The sequence below is a fragment of the Ipomoea nil genome, unplaced genomic scaffold, assembly GCF_001879475.1.
Source record: "Ipomoea nil cultivar Tokyo-kokei standard unplaced genomic scaffold, Asagao_1.1 scaffold1026, whole genome shotgun sequence".
NCBI lineage: Eukaryota > Viridiplantae > Streptophyta > Magnoliopsida > Solanales > Convolvulaceae > Ipomoea > Ipomoea nil.
In genome coordinates, this window is record NW_017617454.1 from 2,119,002 (window position 1) to 2,143,300 (window position 24,299).

At 36.3% G+C, this 24,299-nt stretch overlaps 4 protein-coding genes across 8 annotated transcripts; 1 reads left to right on the forward strand and 3 right to left on the reverse strand.

The window, feature by feature from the left end:
- Nucleotides 1–167: 167 nt before the first annotated feature.
- Nucleotides 168–14,531, forward strand: LOC109180416 (B3 domain-containing protein Os01g0234100-like). Of its 3 annotated transcripts, XM_019329970.1 has the most exons (8): nt 168–177; nt 11,643–11,937; nt 12,032–12,139; nt 12,417–12,448; nt 12,558–12,681; nt 12,776–12,982; nt 13,121–13,211; nt 13,524–14,531. In XM_019329970.1, exons 2-8 carry the CDS (start codon nt 11,746–11,748, stop codon nt 14,252–14,254), a joined length of 1,485 nt encoding a protein of 494 aa, XP_019185515.1. In that variant the 5' UTR covers nt 168–177; nt 11,643–11,745; the 3' UTR covers nt 14,255–14,531. The 3 variants fall into 3 exon arrangements, with proteins under 3 accessions (XP_019185515.1, XP_019185517.1, XP_019185516.1); XM_019329972.1 differs by lacking the exon at nt 168–177 and having other exon boundaries at nt 11,497–11,937; nt 13,530–14,531; XM_019329971.1 differs by lacking the exon at nt 168–177 and having other exon boundaries at nt 11,502–11,937; nt 13,527–14,531.
- On the reverse strand, nt 4,295–17,293 carry LOC109180415 (uncharacterized membrane protein At3g27390-like). 2 transcript variants are annotated; one of them, XM_019329969.1, is made up of 10 exons: nt 17,287–17,293; nt 8,461–8,582; nt 8,210–8,318; nt 7,937–8,132; nt 7,673–7,806; nt 6,396–6,684; nt 6,202–6,308; nt 5,937–6,114; nt 4,712–5,160; nt 4,295–4,608 (listed from the first exon to the last, which is right to left on the reverse strand). In XM_019329969.1, the coding sequence occupies exons 2-10, from the start codon at nt 8,543–8,545 to the stop codon at nt 4,413–4,415; spliced, it is 1,743 nt and encodes a 580-aa protein (XP_019185514.1). In that variant the 5' UTR covers nt 8,546–8,582; nt 17,287–17,293; the 3' UTR covers nt 4,295–4,412. The 2 variants fall into 2 exon arrangements, with proteins under 2 accessions (XP_019185514.1, XP_019185513.1); XM_019329968.1 differs by lacking the exon at nt 17,287–17,293 and having other exon boundaries at nt 8,461–8,791.
- Nucleotides 16,530–17,670, reverse strand: LOC109180422. Of its 2 annotated transcripts, XM_019329980.1 has the most exons (3): nt 17,147–17,670; nt 16,753–16,828; nt 16,530–16,717 (listed from the first exon to the last, which is right to left on the reverse strand). In XM_019329980.1, exons 1-2 carry the CDS (start codon nt 17,636–17,638, stop codon nt 16,778–16,780), a joined length of 543 nt encoding a protein of 180 aa, XP_019185525.1. In that variant the 5' UTR covers nt 17,639–17,670; the 3' UTR covers nt 16,530–16,717; nt 16,753–16,777. The 2 variants fall into 2 exon arrangements, with proteins under 2 accessions (XP_019185525.1, XP_019185523.1); XM_019329978.1 differs by having other exon boundaries at nt 16,530–16,828.
- Nucleotides 17,671–23,168: 5,498 nt separating this feature from the next.
- On the reverse strand, nt 23,169–23,852 carry LOC109180421 (calmodulin-like protein 1). Its single transcript, XM_019329977.1, has one exon. It carries the CDS (start codon nt 23,796–23,798, stop codon nt 23,250–23,252), a length of 549 nt encoding a protein of 182 aa, XP_019185522.1. The 5' UTR covers nt 23,799–23,852; the 3' UTR covers nt 23,169–23,249.
- Nucleotides 23,853–24,299: the final 447 nt, after the last annotated feature.

The following is a 24,299-nucleotide window of genomic DNA, read 5'->3' on the forward strand; positions in this document are numbered from 1 at the left end:
AGTGGGCTTGTCCTCGACGACCTGGAATATAAGTTTTGGTGCCATGAATGAGAAAGAGTTGGGGCCGGAAGAAATTTTGTTGGAGTTGAGGTCCCCCCACCCCCCAACCCCCTTGGGGGTGGGTTGGGGGGGGGGGGGGCGGAAGCCACTAGATTTTTTGCACTTGGCTACTTTCTAGTTCCTCAATGTCGACAAAAGTTGGGCGGAGAATTTTTAGGTTGTTTATTAAAATTATTAAAATCTAATGATCATTCCTAAACTGATGATTAGAGTGCCCTTTCTTGTATACCACCCATTTTCCCGCCCTCCGATCCGTAACGTACAAATTAAAAAAACATAACGTCCCTAATCATATCAAACGAGAAATCATGAACAAATTATATATATCTAATTTTTAGACTCAGAGCCAGCGAGGCATATAATAAGATGTGATTCTAATGTTTATCTGGTAGTTAGTCTAACATAACTTTTTTCTCTGTCATCACTAATTACTAGTCTGTCTCACGTTTACCAAAGAAATCATTAAATTTAGTTCTTTTGTCCGATCGTTAGAAATTTTCTTGTATTGTGCACCTATGAAAAACGTATCCAATGTTATTTAAATTTCAAACACGAGAAATTTGTCTTGTATTGTGTACCTATAATAAACGTATCCAATGTTCTTTTGTCCGGCCGTTAGAAATTTTCTTGTATTGTGCACCCTACGAAAAACGTATCCAATGTTATTTAAATTTCAAATGCGAGAAATTTGTCTTGTATTATGTACCTATAATAAACGTATCAAATGTAATTTTAATTTGAAATGTGAGATATTTGTCTTGTACTGTGTACCTATGATAAACGTATTCGATGTTATTTAAATTTTAAAATGAGAAATTTCTCTTATACTGTTTACCTATGATAGACGGATCTAATATTATTTAAAATCTTAAAGAAGGAACAATCAGTAAAAACTAAGTCATCATTAAAAGAATATTGACCTATTCATTTTTTTTAATGAACTGAAATCAATAAAGAATTTCTAAATCAATGCGTAATGAGGAGTATATGACAGGCACTCAATCACACAAGTGCATGTGATGATTGAATGAGTTATAAATTACGCAACTAATTAAAAATGCCACGCGAGTAATTAAACAAATCTTTAAAAATGAGTAAAACTCAAGACAAGCTGACACAAACTAACTCCAATTTGCAAATTGCATTGTGATTTGGGATCCCAAAAATGTAAGTTGGTACAACTGTTAGGATGTAGCCAATAATGGAAACTAGCACGCATATATATATATATATATATATATATATATATATATATATATATATATATATATATATGCGCTTCATATGCGGCCATGCGGTCACTCACCATTAAGTACGCATAGATACACCACAAAGTGTTCGGAAATGCACAATTAGGTGTGGTACATTTTTTTTGGTGTGTTTTGTGTTGCGGTGCATTTCATTGTGCTGTATTTGCGAAATTTCGCCGGTCACTTTTTTTTGCCTGAAATTTCACAATTGTCGCCGGACATTTTTTTTTTTTTTTGAAAATTTCGCCGGAGGTTGACCGGAACCCTAATAACATGGGATAGCAGGTCATTAACCTGTTTTTGGGCTTCATTGCACGAAAATAAAATGTTGATGGGTGTAATTGCACCTTTAAAAAGTTGAGGGGGCTAATTGACAATCGTTATGCTGTGAGCACGTGCCCACCTTGCATGGTGCGCACGAATCTTTGTCCATGATTTCTATACTGTAGATCCATAATTTCTAGATTCATAATTTCTAAAATTGTAGGATCCATAATTTAAATACAGTAGATCCATAATTTCTATATTGCACTGATTTGTGAAAACATGGTTCAACAATTGGAATCTAAAGTATAAATTTTAGCTCATCAAGATTCTAGAAATTATGGATATACAGTATAAAAATTATGAATCTACAATATAAAAATTATGGATATAGATTCGTGCGCACCATGTGCATGGTGGGTGTTCATAGTATAATTTGCCACTAATTGACTTTTTAACTAAAGTTCGAGAGCCTATTTGACCATTTTCTTAACACACACACACACACATATATATAGTCACGTTAAGGGGCGAAAACAAAAGAATAATGTAACGCTACTAAATATAGGTATTGGATCAATTGCTAGCTGACACCTAGGTCTCTGGGAATGATCAAGGCTCTAAAGCAAGGGAAAACAATCGTAACTATCTCAAACTTTAAAGTGTACCGACCAATTCAAACTACAAAGTACATAATAAGCAACACCTCAAATGGGCAACCAGATGTGTGAAGTGCAGTCTATTGAGCGCATCTCTACACGTCATCATATGTACTTTGTGTGTAGTTGTTCACGATGCACTTTAAATTTTAAAATATTTATCAAATACCATCGTATTTTTTTCTATTTCATCCTTACTTCACAGTTGTGGATAAATTTGTTTGTATGTGTGTGTGGTGGACCTTTGGCTAAGTAAATTGATTGAATGAAGGAATCTGGTTATGTAGATAGGTAGATAGATATGAGAATGGAGTGAGTAGCAACAACACCTCAGACATCATTTTGTACTACGCAAGCATTCTTCTTGGATCTGGTGATGTGATCAAATAGTAAAAAGAAACCCTAAAATGAAAAATATGAATGAAGGCATCGAATTCCCAGATTTCCCAGTTTGAAATATTGCCAATAATGTGGACCAAAGGTTTATCATCATTTACCCAATTAGATAAAATTCTAGATCATAATTTATGCCTCATTTGTCTGTCCCATTATTTCATTAGTGCACCATTCCATATATAGTGTGTACCTAGTTTGTCATGGATCTTAGAAGGTTTATATCCATAACACCTCATGACACTAAAGTTTAAATAAATCATTTATCGTTACACCGACAACTTTAAATATTTAAATAATAAATTTATTTTGAAATGCGTAATTGGGTGAGTAGAACATGACACTTGTATTTAAAAGTTATAAGTATTATTCTTGTACACACTCTTTTAATCGAGCCCGTCACACAATATATATCTTCCTAATGCGATTTACTTCAATTCTCATGTATAGTTTACAGTACATATCACCGGATAATTAATGAATGCGGAATTTCCTAATGTCTAAATTAGCTATTTTGTCTTTTCAACCACTATTGGTTGAACAACTACATACACACTTGATGTTCTAGCTACGTCCCCAATTGTTTCAACGAGCCTTGTTAGTAGTAGTAGTAATAATTCGAGCCCATAAAGCGGTAAAAAAAGACTCTTTGTGATAAAAATTTTAGGTTTTTAACTACTTTTTGATGATAAGAAACAACAAAATTTTCAACATTAACTAGACGTAAATAGAAAAAGTAGTCTATCAATAATACATAGATAATCATACTTAAATTCATTACTTTCATTTTTAGTTATTTAAGAGCAATCCTTCTTAAATTAATAGTAACATGTCACTCATTAAATCAAAATTAATGGTAGTACTGTTATAGTTGTATAGCTTCGTCAATTTATATCATAAATTTCATAAATATGCTTCTAGACTTATAAAGAAATAAATTGGACCAATTTAATTTTGAGATTCACCATTTAACAATTCACATTAAATTCATTTGAAATTTTACTTTTATATATTAACCCGCAAATCACCTGAGAATAATTAACAGGCAACTGTCCAATGTGCGGCCCATAAAAATTTTGCCATATCGGCCCACCGGCCGGGCTTTGGCAAATTATATTGTGCATGGTGTACACGGATACAGAAACGACGTCGTTTTGAATTAAAATGCGTTTCCCACTTTAAAAAAAAATCAGTTTCGATTCCCAATAACAACATTATGTTGTGCATAATTTGAACTATATATCCAGAATCAATGAACTAAAAATCTATAATGAATGAATTAAAAATACAGAATGAATGAACTAAAAATCCATAATGAATGAACTAAATATCCAGCATGAATGAAAAAAAAATCATTTTCGATTTCCGTCTAAATATCCAGAATCAATGTACTAAAAATCCAGAATCAATGAACTAAAAATTCAGAATCTATGGACTAAAATTCCAGAATGAATAAACAACATAATGCTGTTGAGGAGAATCGAAACTGATTTTTTTTTTAAAAGTAGGACGCGCATTTTTAGTCAAAACGACGTTTTCTGTATCCGTATGCACCATGCATGGTGCACACGGATGCACAGCATAACGATTGCCGGGCTTTCCAGGTCTTATCCCGATGTTTTCGGGAGTTTTCCCTATTAAGAATGTTCTGTTCTTTGTCGTTGTCTCTTCCATTAATTTTCCAGATATCACTGTCTTCATACGTTAAACTTATGTATACAGAAACTCAATTATCAAACCATTTCAATTACAATGCGAAACAGGAAAAAAGCTTGACAACTTCTGTCTATACAATCTCAATAGATCCAGTTGATCTTGTCGAGGACACCGATCTCGTGGACCCCGCTTTCGGCACAGAATATGGAATGGATCTTGACGAACTCTCTGCTGCAATGTTATGCAGAATCAGCCCTTTCACGATCTGTTTGAACTTTCGTCTGTAAGTCGGAAACTTCGATACACTTCTTATCATCCCCACCATTCTGCCACAATAATATATAAAACATAAATGGAGTTTATGTTTTATTTGGCAGAGCTTATTTATGAGTTTATAGTTTATTTTAAGCTATTAATAAGAGCTGTTACCTGCGGCTGATGCCTTCGATTTGGGCAGCTCTGAGGGTTTCTTGTGGAGTCAAGCTTCCATTTTCCCAGGCCTTAAAGCGGTCTGTGTTGCTTCCAAAAAGAACAACTTTTTCCAGGAATCTTATCTCGCCTTCTTCCAAACGTAGGACTTTGATCTGTTCTTTGAGGTTCATGACTGGTTCGAAGAACCAGTCTAGCAGCCTGTCTTGGGGTCTGTTGAGATAAGTGATCTCCAGGTTGTCGAGAAGCAGCAGACCATCTGATCCGGCTTTGATGGAGAATAGTATGGTCTGCAAGAATGTGTAACAAGGCAAGCCCACATTGACAATGGCGGCGTCACTTACATGTTTTGCTTTCACCCAATCTTCAAGATCTGCTGCGGTTATCACGTTTGAATCCAGCAATTCTTTGCCTCGTATCTCGCATGTCTTTATCATGTTCTGCCATACCTGTAACACAGTTGAAATCCCAATGTACTCATTTCGGAGATCGGAAGAACAACACAATCCCGCCTTGTGAGTCTAGCCTAAACCAGCTTAACTATTCGGCTCAAATCAAAATGGCCAATAGGTCATTCTTGCTGGGGGTTGAACTTGTAACCTTGGCTGGATGGCCACCAAACCATCTTCAATCTTACCCACTAAAGGGGGGAAATTTATATCGTGCACCACATGTGCGCCCAGGCACAAAACGCGCACGTTTCAATTGCTGACATCACTCGATCCGTTCAAACGGCCCAAACCCCATTATGTGTATTCAGTTAAAAGTTGCTGTGTATTGTATTATGAGTTTCTGTGTATTTAATTAAGAGTTTATGTGTATTCAGTTAAGAGTTTCTGTATATTATGTATCATGTTAGATTATGTGTATTCAATTATGAGTTTCTATGTATTCTGTTATGAGTTTATGTGTATTCAAAATAGGAGATTTTTTTTGGACAGTGCACCAAAATGACGTCGTTTTGGGTAGGACGGGCGCACAATGCATTGTGCGCCCTGGTGCACGATATAACAGATGGGTAAATCATAGTAACTTAGCGACCTGGAAAGATCAATGTCTGGTGCCTACAAAGAGCCCGTCACATTATGTGTAACTCTCGCAGTGCGAGTACTACCTAGACTCGATAATGTATTTTTGCCTATAATCAATTATTCAGGAATCAAATTGAGCTGCCTGGGCAAAGCATATGCAATCTTAAAGCTACTACAGGTGGAAGAATGAATACCTGAACCATTTTCACTTCTTGAATGGCTTCCCTAACTGATCTTGAAGCTGTCAAACTCGGAACAAGCATTGCAGGTGCTTCACTGAAAACCGCGTTTAGTTTACCTTGAATCGAACGATTTCTTCTCACAGTAGAGAACTCTGTCTGCTCAGAAACCTTCTTTCTTCTGTACTTAGGCCTGGGTTTCATCAAAATGATTAGCAATTCTGCAGAGTGATAAATGAAGCTCAGAAAACCGCAGAAAGAGATAGAAGAAAATAATTACTTTGGGAGGACAGATCCCTCTCTAAGGTACAGCCAATCATTAGTGTACTCATCAAATTCTGCCACCATTGCAATTACATAGGCAACACCCCTCCTGAAAGACCTTTCCTGGTATGAACACAACAATGGAGGAGAAATAAGTTTCGTCGGTTTAAACTTTCAGTCGAGACAAACGAAAATAGAGAACATGTTAACCTGGTACACGACAACAGCTCCATACACCCCGATGAAGAAACTCGAGAAAATCGCCATTATGATGCTGCCAATAACAACAAGCGGCCACATCAAGATTGTCAAACCAGCAATCGGAATGCATGCTGTTTCTAAGAAAGGACCTTCTCTGCTGATAAGATCATGTATCAATCTGTACCATCCCTTGAACAGCATGTATGGGCTCTTCACTATGGCTATTGCTGTGTAAAGAGGAATCTCCACAATCAGACCCAACACCCCAACAATGATGCATCCTGGTACATGGATAAATCTGCATCACATGAATCCCAACCAAATTCATAGTAAGAATAGAATCTTCATTGCACAGAACATTGCAGGATTTATCCCGTGCACACCCTTAGATAATGTATGTACGTTTCTTTTTGTTATTCAACAAATTTTAAAGTTGTACTGAATCTTATTAACTAGCTATAACACAATACAGATGCCATTGGTCTGGTCAAAGTTTTCTTTTAAAAAACATTTAAAGAAGTTTGACAGAATCATTAAAATATCAGGAAAATGTGGTTGGCAATTCTAGAAACCCTTGTTGTGACATCAGGTGTTAGCGGCAGTCAAACACAACTTCCACATGGTGCCCACGAGTTTTCACTTGTCAAAAGACACAACTCAAGACAAAGATAATAATGTCATAAATTGCAAGCTATCTCTACTTTTTGACAAAACTCATAATTCCCCTGCCTATTCTAATTCTAGAGAAACATTTTATCCGTTTCTTGGGCGGCTGGCTGCCTATTTGATAATTTCAGCTAATTTTCTGTTATGTCTCATTCATACTAGAAAAAAATATTATGATATTAAGACAACCCTAGCCAAGTTGATAATGATGTTAATTTGGTTATCACAAATTAAGTTACAAAATTGACTAATAGTAAGAGTTGTCTATTGATTTTCTTGATTTGAGTCAGTCACTATAGACAACTTAAACTGATTTACATTCTTGTAATCCTTTGACGATTAGAATCACAAGACGAGTTTACCTAATGCATACCCTCAGGCTAATGGCTATGGATTTCCCTCGTCAAGGCCTAAGGGCCCTAGAGACATTTGAGAGGATGTAAATCACGGTGACTCAATAGCTCAGTTAGACAAGGCCAATGACAGTGCCCACAAGTGATCTGCACACTTTGGGCATAATCCCTACACTAGTGCCACTGAAATTCAAACTTTGATCTCTCTCAAATACTGCATACTGGTTCATTAAGCTAAGCCGGTGCGGGTCAATATGATTTACTTACTTGAAAGGTTGAAGTTCGAGTGAGGCAGGCGATTCCCGGAGCTCTTTCAGGTAGAGAGGATATGAATGGTAACATATGTCAGCAAAATCTCGGACGACAGTGCAGCTACCTCGGATCGTCCCCCATGTGCCGTCCTAAGCAGTGACGTAATTCGGAGAATTTAATAAAAGTTTGAAATGTGAAAACTGTGAATAAAAAAAACAGACGCCAAACAAGAATGGGAAACAGGGATAGACCGACCGACCGACCAGAACGGAAAATTACCACAATGCAATGGAAGAAGCGTTTGGATTGATTGTCGTGTCGGAAAGCTTCAAAAGCTGAAACCCATGGCGTGAAGAATCCATAGCCAACTCCCACAAGAACACTGCCGGCTATGCTCAAGCCCAGCCATATGCCCAATAAAGCCGGCAAGGCAAACAAGAACGCAACTTTCAGTGGCGCATCGAACCTATTAGTCCTGCAAATTAAATCTTGAAATGAAAAAGTTTTCTTCTTTGATGGATGGGATTAGCAAGCAGTGTTTTGTTTGCTCACTTGACAAGGGCGTAAACAGTCCATATAACGTGTGCGGGGAAGAGCCCAAGAATTACCCCAACATTCCCTATGATCAATATGAGCCCAGCAATCGGACCCACCAGCAAACCTGCAAAACACCGCACGGAAATTCAAGAAAAAAGTTTCCATTTTTAGTCCAAACAGCAAACAAATTGGAAAATCCAGGTTGAGGATGAAACCCCAGAAAGGTGAAAAAGGAAGATAAAAATAAGATTTTATAGGGAACGAACTTTTGAGAGCGCCCAGACAGAGCGCGGCGCAGAAGGAAAACACAACATAAACACCAGTGAGCCAATCTTGCAGGCTGTTTGACATGTCTTTGCTCGATTTAAACAGACAATTGCTTCTTCTTCTTCAGATAATGGCTGCCGCTGAGTTTGGAGATAAAAAGGTACAGTCTTTATGAGTCTTTTTCAGAGCTGCAAAAGATCCCAACAGAGAACATAGAGAGGGAGAGGAGGTTTAGGCTGAATGGTGTGACAAAAAATAAACACAACAAAACCAGAGCTATGAACCCAACAGGCAATAGCGTTAGGCAGAAGAAAAGTACGCGCCTGAAATGAATTATTGTTCGGTTTGTGTGTATATATATATACACACTCGGAGAGAAAGACTTGAAAATTTTAAGAGTACGGTAAATCAATACTCCCTATATGCCCGGTACGGGTTCAATTCGTGCTACAAACAATAGAGTTATAGAGATTTAAGTTTGAACCCAGAGACTTACCTCAAGTGACAAATGAGCTTCTTTGTGGGGACAATTCTTAGAATTTAGCTATCATGCTTCAGGAGCAAACAAGTATTAATCAGGTGAACTCAGACCGTAAGACAGACAGAGAAAGGACCCAGTAATTTACACAAAATAAAATATATAGACGTTTAAGTTTTTATTAGTTTTTTTTTTCATTCTTATTTATAGAGGTTTAAGTTTTAATTAGTTTTTTTTTTCATTCTTATTTTGTTCAATCATTATGTCATTCGTTCGAGATGTATTAATAAGGATCAAATTCATAATTTTTAACTTCGAGAGTTATGTTTTATCCACCCAAACAAAATAAAATAAAGAAAAAATGTTAAGCAGGAAAAGTGGTTGTGTCATGATCAGCCAAGTTCATACGTTTCTTATTCTAATTTTGTATTTAAATTCAATTTATTTAAGTTCGTAATTCTAACCACATGTGAAAAAAAAACGTTTAATATATTTTTAATAATTATGTATATTGACTAGCATAAGGAAATTGAATAGAGATTAAAAGTTTATAAAATGATGCAGCTGCGTAGATAAATTGTAGCATAAGATAATGTAAACAATAAATGTTACGGCACGTCCATTTCAATGAAATTGACCGACAACTTATAAACATGCTACCATTGTATTTTGGGCACAATGGTGCAAACTCATAATTTTCTACCATAAAATTATAGTTTGATTTTTTAAATTTAAAAAAAAAAATAATTTAAAAACGCTATTTCTTTATTCACGTTTATTTTGAGTTAAAAATAAAAAAAAATAATTTCTCATGATTAACATCTTTATAGGACCATAAACAATTAAAACATCATCCAAAAAGATAGGTCCAAATAACAATATAAGATAATTCTCGTACTAAACACTCCTTATAATAGGAAAGTCTCAAACTTTATTTGATTTTTTTTTCTTAATATATTATAGTACATTTCTTGAAGGGTTCTTGGTCAACTTATTCTTTAATGGTTGGAAATCCAATTCTTTTTCCGCATTTTAGGGGGAAGATCAAACAAGAAGAAAGAATTAGATAGCTCTTGGTTAAGCAATTCCACATACACGCAAAAGGAGAAAAAAAAAAAAGGCAATGTAATTCTTTTTAACAAATATAAATAACATAAAATGGTTGAAATTTTGTTACCAACTAATTAACATAAGTCATGACACCCTACTCTTCAAACATTCTTTGGACATCCATATCATCATGGGTATATAAGTATATTGGATATCGTGGATTCTAATTACATCATGAAACATGGTTTAGAGAACTTAATAACTTGGTTCTTGGTAGTTATTTTGCTATACTTAAAAACAACATTTTTTTCTTACATAAAGGAGAGAAATATATAAAAAAAAAAAAAAAAAAAAAAACAAACAAACAGTATTGTAACTCAATTTAATTGATCATGTTGTGAACTTAATATAAGTTAATGTAACGACATGATTAGTTACCATTGGACTGTACATATAAATTAGGCAAACTTTAACCCAAATACTAAATCCACTTTAAGAAGCCCAAAAAAAAAACTTGTGATTAAATAGGCAATCATTATTGTGTGGACCATGGTCTATACAAGTTGTGGACCATATTTTGTCTATTGTAAAATAATGTACATTGTATATAGGGGATGTACATTATTTTTGTTCTGAGTGTATATTATATTGTATAATGTATATTCAGTACAAAAATAATTTACATTTAGTATATTAAAAATGTACTTTTTGTTATGGTCCACATAACATTGTGTGGACTATGATCTACACGATAATTTGCCTTAAACAGGTGGGATAGGATCGTTATGTTGTGCAACCGTGTGCACCATGCATGGTGCACATGGTTCGGTTGCAAAAACGACGTCGTTTTGATTAAAAATGCGCGTCCCACTTAAAAAAAAAATCAGTTTCGATTCTCGTCAACAGTATTATGTTGTTCATTCATTATGAATTTTTAGTTCATTCATTCTGGATATTTAGTTCATTCATTTAACTGATTTTTTTTTTCATTCATACTGGATATTTAGTTCATTCATTCTGGATTTTTAGTTCATTCATTCAGGATATTTAGTTCATGCATTTTGGATATATAGTTCAAATTATGAACAATATAATGCTGTTGCCAGGAAACGAAACTGATTTTTTTTTTAATGGGACGCGCGTTTTTAATCAAAACGACGTTGTTTTTGCATCTGTGTGCACAATGCACAGTATAATTTGCCATATAATTATTATACTTGTCATGATTTTGATTCTTACTAATACTTTCTTTAAGTTCGATTAGTATTAACATTTTAATGATATTTGAATACAAATTAACACATGATTGTATCGAGTACGAAAGTCATTTCACTTTCTTAAGCTCGATTATTATTAACATTTTAATAATATTTGAATACAAATTTACAACACATAATTATATCGAGGATGAAAGTCACTTGATACTTGATACTTGATCCAAGGTTTCGTTGATTACGAGATTGATGAATGGAGTTTGGTCCGTAATCCATCTGATGATTCAAATACGAAGTGCTGGAACAGTGGCACGACAGACCCAGAATTGCGACATTAGATTTACGTAAAAAAGGGGTTTCTTTAAATCGTGGCCGTTAAAAACATTGGAAACTGCCGTCTCGCGCTGTCCGTCAGACACACATCTACACAGCGAGCCAGCCAGCCAGCGACTCTTGTTTTACACTTTCGCCGGTGAAATCAACCCAAAGCAAGAATCTTTCGTGAGTTCACAGCGACCCAGAGGGCATCGCATCTTGACCCGATGAAGATAAAGGTGGTTCTGAATCAAGAAAACCGCGGCGACCCAGATATGCCGAAGAAGGAAATTGTGGAAGACGAAAGAGCTGAGCCAGAAGAAGAAGATGCGACTCGGGACCCCAATGAAGAGAATTTGAGCCTTGTTAACATACCCAACTCTTCTCCATCTCCTCTCAATTCCTATCCCCAGCATCTGGTGTTCTTTCTCTGGCTTTTCTGTGTATAGAAATTTTGAAATTGGGGGTTTAGATTTGCTGAATTTTGTGACGGATCTGGTTTGGTTTTCGCAGGGTAAGAGGAAGAGGAAGCCGAAGGAGATGATTGATGAGATTTCGCCATTGGTACTCAGCAGGAAGAGGAAGAAGAAATTGCAGCCTTCTGCTGCCCAGTCTAGCCATGTGAGCTTTATTCTACTGTTTATCTTCCCAGAAATTTGTGAAAAATGAAATGTTTTTGGCTTTGATTTACCCAGAAATCTCCAGTCTTTGAAAATTTGGGTAAACTGTCTTCCTGTAATCCTGTCTGAAGTTATGAACTCTTATGTCAAGTTTAAATCTTTGAAGCTATCTTGATCAATCCAAATATAATCTGTGTATACTACTTGATTACTTTTGTTTGTCTTCTTGGTGGATAAAAGTATGGATAAATGAATAAATTCTTTCTGTTCTTGAGCAGGAAGGTCCTGGTGGTAAGGGGAAGTCTCCAAGGTTAGTTCCACACTAGATTGCATAAACATTCTAAATTTTGTTTATGCAAAAACTATGGTTTTCTGTGTTTTTATCGAAACACTAAAACTCCGAGTGATGGGTGTGGCAGTCCTCTCCAAGTCAAGTCGCCTACCCTGATTCGTGCCGAGGAGGTTCAGTCGAGCCTAGGGCAAGAGTATCCAACTTTCCTGAAATTGCTAGTCCGATCACATGTTGGCAGCTGCTTTTGGATGGTAATTATCTGTCGAATACTTCAGCTTTAATCCGGTGGCGAGTTGGGGTTTTAGTGTTTTACTAATTCATAGGATGTTGTTTGTTTCGTACTAGGGCCTGCCCGTGCCATTCTGCAAGAAATATCTGTCAAGGAAGGACACTACAGTTGTCGTTGAAAATGAAAACGGGGAAGAATTTGAAATCAAATACATTGCAGAGAAGACGGGACTTAGTGCAGGTTGGAGGAAATTTGTGGCTGCTCACAAGTTGGTTGAAGGGGACGTTTTGATATTCCAATTAACTGGGCCGGACCGATTTAAGGTGATGTTGGAATTTTCTATTCATCGGCTCATGTTTTGCTTATTACTTGTTCATTAAAGAAATTCGAATAGTATGCATATCGTTACTTGATATTCTTTAGTAGAGGTTCGTCTGACTTTATACATTCATAATTTGTAGGTGTATGTAATAAGGACTAACGATTTAACTGACGTGGATGGAGCTCTTAGCCTTCTAAATTTGGAAGTCCTTACAAAGCAAAGTGATGCAGGTAAGTCCATTTCCTCGATGCTGTTCGTGGGTTTATTTAAAGATCTTATTATCGTTTCTTAATGGTTGCGTAGACCACCTGAAAGTGATCTTAAATCAAGTTGAAAGCAAAAAGTGGTAGGAAATAGCAACAAAGGTTTTTCCGGATACCAAAAATGGTCGGAACAAGGCTTTCGACTTGATTTAAGATCACTTTCAGGTGGTCGGAAATTCCATAATTTCCAGTAGTGGTACTTGCCTCCACAATATTTTACCGGAAAAATTCGATCTTGAACCTTTTCATCACACTTTTGTTGTAATCATTTGTATGAAGCAGCAGAAGCAACGAATCCTAACAACAAAAGAAAGAAGCGCCAGAAGTCGCTTCCTTTGACTGTGGTGCAGAGGAAGAAACATAAGGCGCAACTTGTTCAGTTGGAAGAACAGTCTGGTAACGATAGTGACGAGGTTGCTTCCGAGGTTTTCGAGGGTTCCAAAGCCTTGACCCTAGCTGCGTCTTTCGGAGACGTAAAAAGTTTCGAGGACTTCACCATCGTGGTGAATGGTGTATGCTTAGACTCCGAAATCCCCGACCACATACGAAGAAAATACTACGAGCTATGCTGCAGCAAGAACGCTTTCCTTCACGACCGTCTCCTGTCGGGTCTTTACGGCCAGTTGATTGCGGGCATGATTTTCGAAGTTGTAAGCATTGCGGATGCCATTAGAGCTTGTAAGCTCACCACTGCCAGGACAGAATTTGAAGTGTGGGACAAGTCCTTGAAGTCCTTCGAGCTTCTGGGCATGAATGTTGGGTTCCTGCGTGATCGTGTACGACAGTTGCTGAATCTCGCTTTTGAATCGGAAGGCGCTTCAGACGCGAAGAGGTATTGGGAAGCTAAAACCGGGCTGGCTCGTTCCGAGGAAGAGATAAAAACCATTGAAATAAAGCTCGTCGAGCTGAAAGAAGCTTCTAAGGTATACAGTGCTGACATCGAGGCTCTGAGATCCAAAGCCGAGAGCTTTGAAATCATGTTCGACGAAGAAATTAATGCGCCCTGGTAAAATTGAATGGTAACTGTTTTGTAGTTGAAGATAAAAGGGTAGAAGATCGAATAGCGATGCTAGCGTGTTTTCGCTATCATCTGTGTTGTTATCTTGGTTGTAATGTTGTATTATATTGACATGAAGAAGTTATCTTTCATAGTTATTTCCCATTTGCAGTTTATAATCAAGGATTTTTGTACTTTGGAAATAAGAGTCATTTAAGTGCATAAAAATCCTGTTAGGATTTTGGACAAGGGAAGAGGAGAAACATTGGCTGATTGGCAAACTAGCAGCCTATGCAATCGTAATATCGTGAACTAGGTTCATCTTTAGTTTAAAACGACACTATTTTGTAATTCATATAAATGGTGACTTTTGTGGTGCAATCAGAAACAACGTTGGTACTATATGTTCGTAATTTGTTAATTGCACTCCAATGTTTGTAATATAAATATTTTAAGCCTATAATAAAAACTTGTTAATTTTCAACTAAATAAGCCTTTAGATTATACCATAACCATGTTTACACGTAAAAACACTCGATTTATGAACCTTTAGTTTAGAGAAAATTTCAATTTTGGTCATATGATTATAGGGGCTTTGTTAATTTAGTACATGACTTTCAAAAGTGTCAATTTAGTACTTTGAGCATGTAATTTCTGTCAATTTTGGTCACTCCGGTCAAATTACCGGTCAAATTTCGCCAGAAAAAAGATGATTTTACCATAATTCAAAAGACGATTTTGCCCCTCAAATTATAGACTAAATGAAGGATTAAGTTTTTTTCTGCGAAATTTAACCGGAGTGACCAAAATTGATAAAAATTGCATAGTCAAGGTACTAAATTGACACTTTTGAAAGTCCGGTGTTGAAATTAACAAAGTATCTATAGTCATATGACCAAAATTGAAATTTCCCCCTTTAGTTTAAGTTTATTTATGTATTGTTCACATATAAATTTAGAACATGTACATAATTTGTTAATTATACATGTTTATAAAACCAATACCTTAAGTTCATAATAAAAACTTGCTAATTTTGAACCAAATATCTCTTAAACTATACCATAATCATGATTACATGTCAGACAATCAATTTATAAACCTTTAAGTTTATTAATCTACAATTCACATATTATGAACTTGTAAAACAATGTTAGAAACTTAGAATTATTTGGTATGATACATTTATAGTTAGCATATTATGTACTAACAAATGTAAAATTATGTATCTACAATTAACATATTATTTATATATTTACAACAAAGCTAAACGTTGACTAACCGTAAGGAAAAAAAAAAAAAGATCCCACTAATTTAAATAAAATAACATTATTTTGAACCAGAATTTATAAATCACAATGCACATTGTAGGCTCTTATCCATAATATAATTTGCAGCAAATTATGCTGTGAGCACGTGCCCACCATGCACGTGGTGCGCACGAATCTATATCCATAATTTCTATACTGTAGATCCATAATTTCTAGAATCTCGATGAGCTAAAATTTATACTTTAGATTCCAATCGTTGAACCATGTTTTCACAAATCAGTGCAGTATAAAAATTATGGATCCTACGATTTTAAAAATTATATATAAAGTATAAATTTTAGATTACCGAGAGTCTAGAAATTATGAATCTACAATATAGAAATTATAGATATAGATTTATACGCACCATGTAAGGTGGACACGTACTCACAGCATAACGATTAATAATTTGCGCATTGTTCTGAATGCATCCCAAACTAAATCTAAATTAATTTTCAAACCCAAGGTATTGTCATGTGACAGTATGACTAGGAAATTATAGAATTTCCATCAAAAGAGTTTTATAAGAGATGGAGCACGAGTGAGCAATCTAGATACATCAAAATAGGAATTAATGAATACCCTGCTACTGACCCTATAGTCCTAACATAACCCAAAAAAGACATACAAAAAGATCTCGGTTTTAGATTTGAATTTGAGTTGAACTCATGTATAGAAGTATTTAATTTAGTGTTAGTTTCAAAACTAAGTTCGTTCGATTCATCTTTTCAAAAATTTAAGACAGATTCATGAGGTTCAAATTATAATACGATAATGTCGGATAACCTAAATTATCAAAAGAAAAAAAAATGAGTTTGATTTTATTTTGAAGGTTGTGCTTCTTCTGTACCTTGAGGCTTAGCTGTATCTTTGACTGCTGACCCTACCCCCTCTTCACCTGAATCCTTACTGAGATTACTTACTGAAGCATGAAAATGGTGAAGCCCAAGCTCAGACAATTTCATAATTCATAAACTGGGATGAGCATTAACATGACAATAAGATCAGACAATCTCTACAATGAACAAGTGCAGTACAAGGTTTTGATGAAATTAAGGAAGGTCAAGAGCTTTAAGAACTACACCACCATACTAATCTGACATCAATTAGCCACTAACATGATCCGATGAAGATCAAATGTTTTTACCTAAACTTGCTAGTAAAAACACAAGTCATCCCATTTCCTGCAGGACTGCAATTACACTGATACTACCCAAAGTAAGAACCCATCAAATTCGGCCTTTAAAACCAATGCTTGCTCCTCCACCATGCAATGTTTCCTGCAAAAAATCCATGTTTTTCAGGCAAAAATGTCAAAAGAAATTGGAGAAACAATGCAAAATTGAATCTTTTTAGGTGACAGGGAAACCAGCAGTCACTATCCGATAATGTGCACTGGTAAATCCCGTCATGTATAGGTTGCCTATAACCGGTTCAAATCAAGAATTGCAATAGGCCATTCATACAGAGAGTCGGTTCAAATCAAGAATTGCAATAGGCCATTCATATAGAGAGTCGAACTTGTAATCTTGTGTTTATCAAATAACTTAAATGGGTTGCCAAAAAATGAAATTTTTTAGTCTGTAATGTTGGAATACCTGGGAAGTCTTGCTGCCATGAATCTCATCAGTCTTTTCCTCATTCTTGTCAACTTTCTTGGACCCAATATGGGATTTTCTGAGCCCCAAAAGTCCTTTCCACTTGTTAGAACTTTTGGGCGGCCTTAGAGAGAAATCACCTTCTTCTTCATCATCGTCTTCATCCTGGGCAAGCAGCTCGTCTCTGAGAGTGTTCTTCCGGCCGTGGTGGTTGCCGGAGTAGGCTGCAGCTTGTTTAAACGGCAAAAGCCTTCCATTAGAGAAGAGCTCATCGGCGCCGCTCATCAGGGAGGAATTGGCGACTGAGAATTCAAAGTCTGAAGATACAGGGGCGGCGGCGTACCTCTCGTTCTTAATCATCTGAAGATTATGATGGGAAGAAGAACGAGCGTTGTTGCCATTGGCAATGAATTCCACCAAGTTATTGGAGAAGGAGATCCGTGGGCTGGTTGGAGCCCCAAATGATTTTTGTTCTGTGTTTTGGCTGTACATTCTGTGTAAACATGCCAAGAGAAGCTAGCTAGAGGGATGTCTATACTAGCTAGGATTAAGTTTAAGGACTATAAATTCCCACCCCCCACACATACGCCTACTCCTACCCCTACCCCCACCTCCACTCCCCTCTCTCTTAAGGTGTTATCGAGTCAAGTCAAGTTCGAACGGCCTAATACGATCTATATACAAATTTTTTATAGAGTAAATTTAAGTCAAATCTTTAATTTTAAACAAACTCAGCTCTTGTCAGCCCCGTCTTAGGAGTGAAGTTTATAAAAAAAAAAAATTACTCCACATGCTCAAAGCATGATCTAGTAGATGTGAAGTCTCTGTGTAAGACTTGTTTCTAGCAATAAGGTGGATGGTTTGATTCCTGTCACGAACATTAGGGGTTTAGGTTGAGCTCTTTGTTTGCAGAAGTATATAATTTAGTGTTAACTTTTGAAGCTAAATTGACTCGATTTAGGTTCACTATATGATCCGGGACCAACTAGTGTGATATGACCCTACATCCCCTCCTTTAGAAAATGTGAGTAGTATATAATTAGGATTGAACCAACAATTTTAAACTAGATTTTGTAAAAGAGTTAGGGTCTCAAATTGAGTACTAATGCTCTCGTTAAACAAGTTCATCATTATATTGTTGGGATAAAGTCTTCCAAAGGAGATCAGAAGAAAAGGGTTCCTACATCGACTCCTTAATTAAAAAATGGAATTGAGTAGTTGGACCGACTAGTCTCTACCAACATGACTATTAAAAGATGTTATCAAGTCAAGTTCAAGCGGATACGATCCTACACTGACTTTTTAATTTTTATAGAGTAATATATACTTATGTTTAGGTCAAATATCTATTTTTAAACCAACTCTTGTCAAGAGTGAAGTTCATATGAAAAATGACTCCACATGCCCAAAGCATTTGTCTATTGTATAAGAAGTCTCCTTTTGAACTTGTTTCTAGGGAGGTAAGGTAGGGGATTTGATTCTTGTCAGAACATTAGAAGTTTAGGTTTTAGTTGGCCGGGTTCTTTTTGAGCAAATTAAAGTGTACAATTTAGTGTTGATTTTTGAAACTGAATTGACTCGATTTATTTCCTCATGGACCCTGAGTCGAGTTCATAAGGCCCACCATATAATCCGAGACCAACGTGTATGATATGAACCTAGCTACATCCCCAGCCTCCTTTAGATAACGTGCTTAGTATTTAATTCAGAATTGAACCAACGCTTTTAAACTAACTTTTGTAAAAGAGTTAGGGTCTCAATTTGAGTACTAAGTTAGTGCAGGCTCTAATTAAACAGATTCATTGCGAGAATAAAGTTATCCAATAGAGAATGAAAAAGACTCCTAGCTACTATACATCGACTCCTTCAAGAATGGAGTCGAGTAGCGGGACCGACGAGTCAATCACATCCGATCCCTACCCGGGTACCCTACACATGCAAGCTCTACATATATATTCTAAGGGGACCCACTGCCACTATTCCAACCCGTCAGCAGATGTTTGTATTTATAGTTGGGTAAATACCCAGTGTTACACAAAATGTACTCCCACATCTCCCCATCAGTGAAACAACTTTAATCGACGATTTAATGTATGTAGAAGAAGTTGAGAAGTAGGATATATGAAAATATATGTCGGGGATTGAGTGAATGGCTGCATGCAGATTGAGGAGATAGCTGTTTGTCGGCACTTGTTGGTTTGGCATTCAACGTTGAGTGTATATTATCTGGCAACCCTGTTTGCTGTTCTATGGCGTTTAGGGAAACAAGTCAAATATGTCACTTCAATTTTCTTTGCCTTTTCTAGCTCGGCACCATCATGCATGCAACAGTAGTTTCTGCATCATTTTACCTTAGACCCATAAATACGCTCACTCCGCTAGTAAAATTTCAACAACCATTAGTAAAAATGCCACTTTAGATCTCCAATTCTAAGGGTATAATCGATTTGTTGGGAAAAAATCTCACTTCCTGTGACAATGAAAATCACAGACCTGAAATGATGCATAAATACGAGATAATTCACAATAGTTCAAAATAAATGTAACACAAGAGACACACTATTAACGTGGAAAATCCCAAAATCACGGACCACCACCAACAAAATATTTCACTATAATAAATTTTGGGTACAAAATTTTTTACTACTCCACGAGCCAAACATCCAAAAATCATCAAATATAACAACTCTAGGCCAAATACATTCTATCACGTTCACAGGCTAAAATAAATAGTATCTCATACTCAAAATATTCAACCACCACAAACAAGGTGAAAAGAATACAAATATTACCCGAATACGCAAAACGATGTTTGAAACAAACAAACTGACCTCTACAAATATTTGATGAAGAAAGCACCCAAGAGCTTAGGCAAAACTCACGATAAAATGTACCAAGGATAAAAAGAAGAGAGAAAATGGTTGTGTTTCTCTCCTTTCTGCACTACTGCCGAATGAGCACCAGCCCAAATCCAAAAAAGAATGAATGTAGTATAGTGTGTAGAAGTGGTGATAAGAAACAATGAATTTGGCCTCCTTTTATAGTTGCTGCCAAAAAGGGATTTCAAAAAACCAAATTGATTTCTCAATCTCCTCTCATCAACCTCTACCCAAAGAGCATCTCTACCAACTTCTACCCTTCAACTTTTGCCCAAACAATTTCTTCTCTCCAACTTCAGCCCAAACATTGCTGCTCCAACCTCTACCCATATCTCATTCTGTAATGACAATTAATAATTGTCAATAACTTCCCAAAAGAAGCTAACAAATATTAATATATTATATGGACTCAGAGATTACAAGAAATTGCAGCTCAACAAATATATATTATAGTAAATACAAATAGGCTTGGTTTAAATTAAACTATTTACCACATAGGGGAAGCTTAAGTGCTTCCATTTTTTTATTATTTTTTGTTTTTTTTTTCTATAAATATATATAGTTTTTGTGGTAATAGTCTTTTCCCCGGCCCCCTCATCCTTTAGTAACAGCTAGTTTCAATTTCAAAACTTATTTTCTCATGGTTCATTTTTAGTTTTCTCATTCCCTCACACATTTCTCTTATCCATGCATGCATTGAGGAGAAATGAGATGCGTAAGTTCAACTAGTTATTGGTTTGAGCCGATTACATATAAACAACTTAGACTAATTTATCTTATTGTAAATTTTTTACCATCTAGGGTAACAAGATAAATTTTACCGAGAGTGCACCTTTGGGTAGTCGCTACTCACAGTTATGTAAGGTTGTTGATATCCTTGCAACCTTAGGTGTTGAGTGCTCATCAATGGGCTGATCGAGTGCATGGAAGTTAATGTCCTTTCCCTGGGATTGAAGGGGCTATTTTCAATAATGGCAAAGTGCGTGCTAGATCAGAAGTGCTCGTAAAGCGAAGAAAATCAGCTAGCATCTTTCATTTGGGGTCCCCTCTCCTCGTCGATCTTTAAAGAAAAAATTATATGAGTTGAAGTTACAAAAAATTTTGAAAAACTGAAATGCTTTTCTCAATAGTATGATCTCTATATTGGGAAATATAAAATTGAGATAAATTTACAATGCAAGTTTAGCCTTGAGAAATATATAATTGCAGGATTGAGTCCATTAAAACCTTTATAGTTAGGTTCTTCAAAAAAAAAAAAAAAAAACTTTATAGTTAGAGGACCAAAAACATCATTTTGTTTAATTAATTTTATTACACTGTACTACTCAAAAGATACAAAATCGTTGGTACTGTAATTACATACGACCAATCAAATATTAAAGATATTACTATTGGAGCACATGTCTCCATCGCTCTATGGTGTATATATAATGCAGGAAAACGAAATTGAGAGTGGCTGATCAGATCAGCTCCCATCCTTGTGTGTGGGGATATTCATGTCGCCAAATGAAGCCAACTTGTTGTGTTGGTGAAAGATAATTAGAAGACATAAATTAAGAAGCAATAAATCAATAATAATGTTAGGTATAATAGGTAGCTAGCTAGCTAGAGGTGACATTATTGGATTTGTCAAGATCAGAGGTAGTTGTCGTCAATGGTTGTAGCTATGATAAGAGAATCAGAATGATTCAGAGAAGAGAATTGAGACATATTTCATAATAATGATATCATTGAATTGTAGTATGTAGAGATATAGATGGATGCAAATGTTGTGGCCTACATAGGCCTGGCTTTGGCATTGCTTTGACTTCTACACTTTAATTCATTTAAATTGGAACCAAATACTTATTAATTCAGACGATGAATTTATCGTCCACAATGAAAAATTTATTGATTTATGACTTAGCAATCAAATGTGGAATAATATGAACACTTAAAAAACAAGTAATTAAGAATACTCAAAAAACGAAGAAGGTAACTAAATTGAATCACTAGGATCTCAAATTAAACCCTTTAAAATCCCTTTTCTATGGTTTATATACAAGGACGAACATTGAATGTTGTAAGCTATACATGGAAACCAAATTTCATCCTAATAATTACTCCATCTAAAAATAAGAAATTGTGTTCTGAAATTTTCTATTGATCGAGTCGAGCACAAGAACCCTACTAAGACTGAGGAACAAATTCAGTGTCACCCACCACACTCATCTGATTGCGTGTCATCAAACCCTTCTTGTTGCCTTGTGGCCCCCAAGCTTTTCTTGACGAACAAGGGACGAGGATGAGGACAGCGTCCTCGTCCCCACCCATCAAATCATTACAAAACAATGTAAAAATTGAAAGTAGAATAACTAGGAAATAAAAGTGTGTTAATGAAAAGTAAACAAATCTTTTATTATGGAACTGAAGGATTTGCACCCATTGTTTAAAAAGTTTACAAAGTGGTAAGTCAAACATCACTTAGAGCATGAGTAGCAAATTTTACCCGCATGGACAGCTCAACTGGTCATAGAAGTGAAAAGTTGGAAGAATGACGGAGCTACCACTCAAAGTGAGGGGACTCCTTGTGCGCAGTAAGTAAAGGTCTAGCCTCTGTAGTTCATGTTTAGTGGGATGTGGGAGACCCTTAGGGTTGGGGTTCGAAAAGATTGACAGTGACCGTGCTGGAGAATGCTTCATTTGGCTTTTGATCGGGTGCCACAAAGATCCTTGATTTGTAAGAGAAAAAGTCAAATGAAAAATCATGCTTTTCATTTGTCAAAAACTAATGTATGATTTTTTTTCTTTCCCACAAAAACCAACAAAAAATTTCAAAAGAAACTACTCTTATACCTTTTCAAACGTGTAACGTATAAACTTGTAATCTCAATGTCAATTATATTCAAAATATATAAATATTTTCATATAATATTTAAAAAAAAAATCACAAGGTGTTCAATTGTCATATAGTATCAAATACTTTATGCTAAAATTGAGCTTGGGTACAAGCGCACTTGATCGAAATTGTGGTTCTTCTCTAGTTCTCTATACTAACAAGTTCAAATCACATACTCTCGTACCCTAACAATTTTTAAATAGGAAAACGTTACGGCTAAATTAAACCAATCTGCATGTTAACTTCAATTATTGTTCCATCGAGATTGACTGGAAACAAGTAAACCATCTCCCTTAGTTGTTGAAGTTTGTCTGCATAAACACAAAACATCCTCGTAACAAATAAATTAGAAACGTTTGGTGGTGCCGGCGGCCGTCATCATCTTCGTAAATTCCTTGATATCAATCAGTCCATCGCCGTCGGAATCGACACCCTTCACCATTTTCCGGCAAGAATCCAAGTTACACCTCTCTCCCATCCTCCGCAGCACCTGCAACAGTTCCTCGGCGCTGATTTTTCCGTTCCCGTCCAAGTCGAACACCGTGAATGCGTTCTTGATGTCAGCTTTGCTGATCCCCCCTCCCAGGTTGTGGACGGCGATGAACTCCTGGAAGTCTATGTAGCCGTCTCCGTCGGAGTCCGCCGCCTCGAACGCCCCGGCCGCCTCCGTGCCGCCGCCGCCGATCACCTGCATCGCCAGCTTGAACTCCTCCATAGAGATTCTCCCGTCCCCGTTGGTGTCGTACCTGCTGAACACCTTTCTCATGTCGTCCATGTTTGGTTGGAAAACCTGCGTGGATGTCGCCGTCTTTTTCGGCCTTTCCTTAACCGCCGCCGCCGCCGGCGAAGACGACTTTCTTGAGAAACTACCGCGGAAGTTGAGGAAACCCGACATTATTATATCAAGATACTCTCTCTCTCTTTAATTTCTCTCTCTCTTACTGTTATGCCGATATGGGGTTGATGCTCTCATATATCATATATGTAAGGTTTGAAACGCGGTAGAATAATGCAACCCAGAACTGAAATTCTCCACTTTAGTAAGTATTATTCTTATTCCTGCACGATGGATCCACTTTGAACAGGATTCTGATCTATCCCTGTTTTTCAAGAATGTCGTCAGATAATGCGTCAAATACGAGAATATAATCTTTCCCTCTGGTTGGTTTGAGGTTGAGTTCTCGTACCAGAAACCGTTGGCTTTGCAACTAAGGAAATAACTTGTGGACAGTTTTCATGATTCCAGGTATATATAGTATCGTGTTTTAATGCCTAACATTAACCTTGTTTTGGCATAGCCGCCGACCTTAAATTAAATTTGATTCCACTTTGATCTATAATGGGAATTAATTGAACTATAGAGATCAAATCAAACATTTCTGGTAATTTAAGTCGA

Bases quoted from the DNA above. Each gene is read 5' to 3' on its own strand.
- LOC109180415 (XM_019329969.1), bottom strand. From the start codon at position 8,545: ATGTCAAACAGCCTGCAAGATTGGCTCACTGGTGTTTATGTTGTGTTT. The intron at 8,133-8,209 runs GTGAGCAAACAA...TTTAATTTGCAG, and splicing joins ACTGTTTACGCCCTTGTCAA to GACTAATAGGTTCGATGCGC. The intron at 6,115-6,201 runs GTAATTATTTTC...GATGAAACCCAG, and splicing joins GAGGGATCTGTCCTCCCAAA to GCCTAAGTACAGAAGAAAGA.
- LOC109180416 (XM_019329970.1), top strand. From the start codon at position 11,746: ATGAAGATAAAGGTGGTTCTGAATCAAGAAAACCGCGGCGACCCAGAT. The intron at 12,140-12,416 runs GTGAGCTTTATT...GTTCTTGAGCAG, and splicing joins CTGCTGCCCAGTCTAGCCAT to GAAGGTCCTGGTGGTAAGGG. The intron at 13,212-13,523 runs GTAAGTCCATTT...ATTTGTATGAAG, and splicing joins TACAAAGCAAAGTGATGCAG to CAGCAGAAGCAACGAATCCT.
- LOC109180422 (XM_019329980.1), bottom strand. From the start codon at position 17,638: ATGTACAGCCAAAACACAGAACAAAAATCATTTGGGGCTCCAACCAGC. The intron at 16,829-17,146 runs GTATTCCAACAT...GATTTTTTGCAG, and splicing joins ATGGCAGCAAGACTTCCCAG to GAAACATTGCATGGTGGAGG.
- LOC109180421 (XM_019329977.1), bottom strand. From the start codon at position 23,798: ATGTCGGGTTTCCTCAACTTCCGCGGTAGTTTCTCAAGAAAGTCGTCT.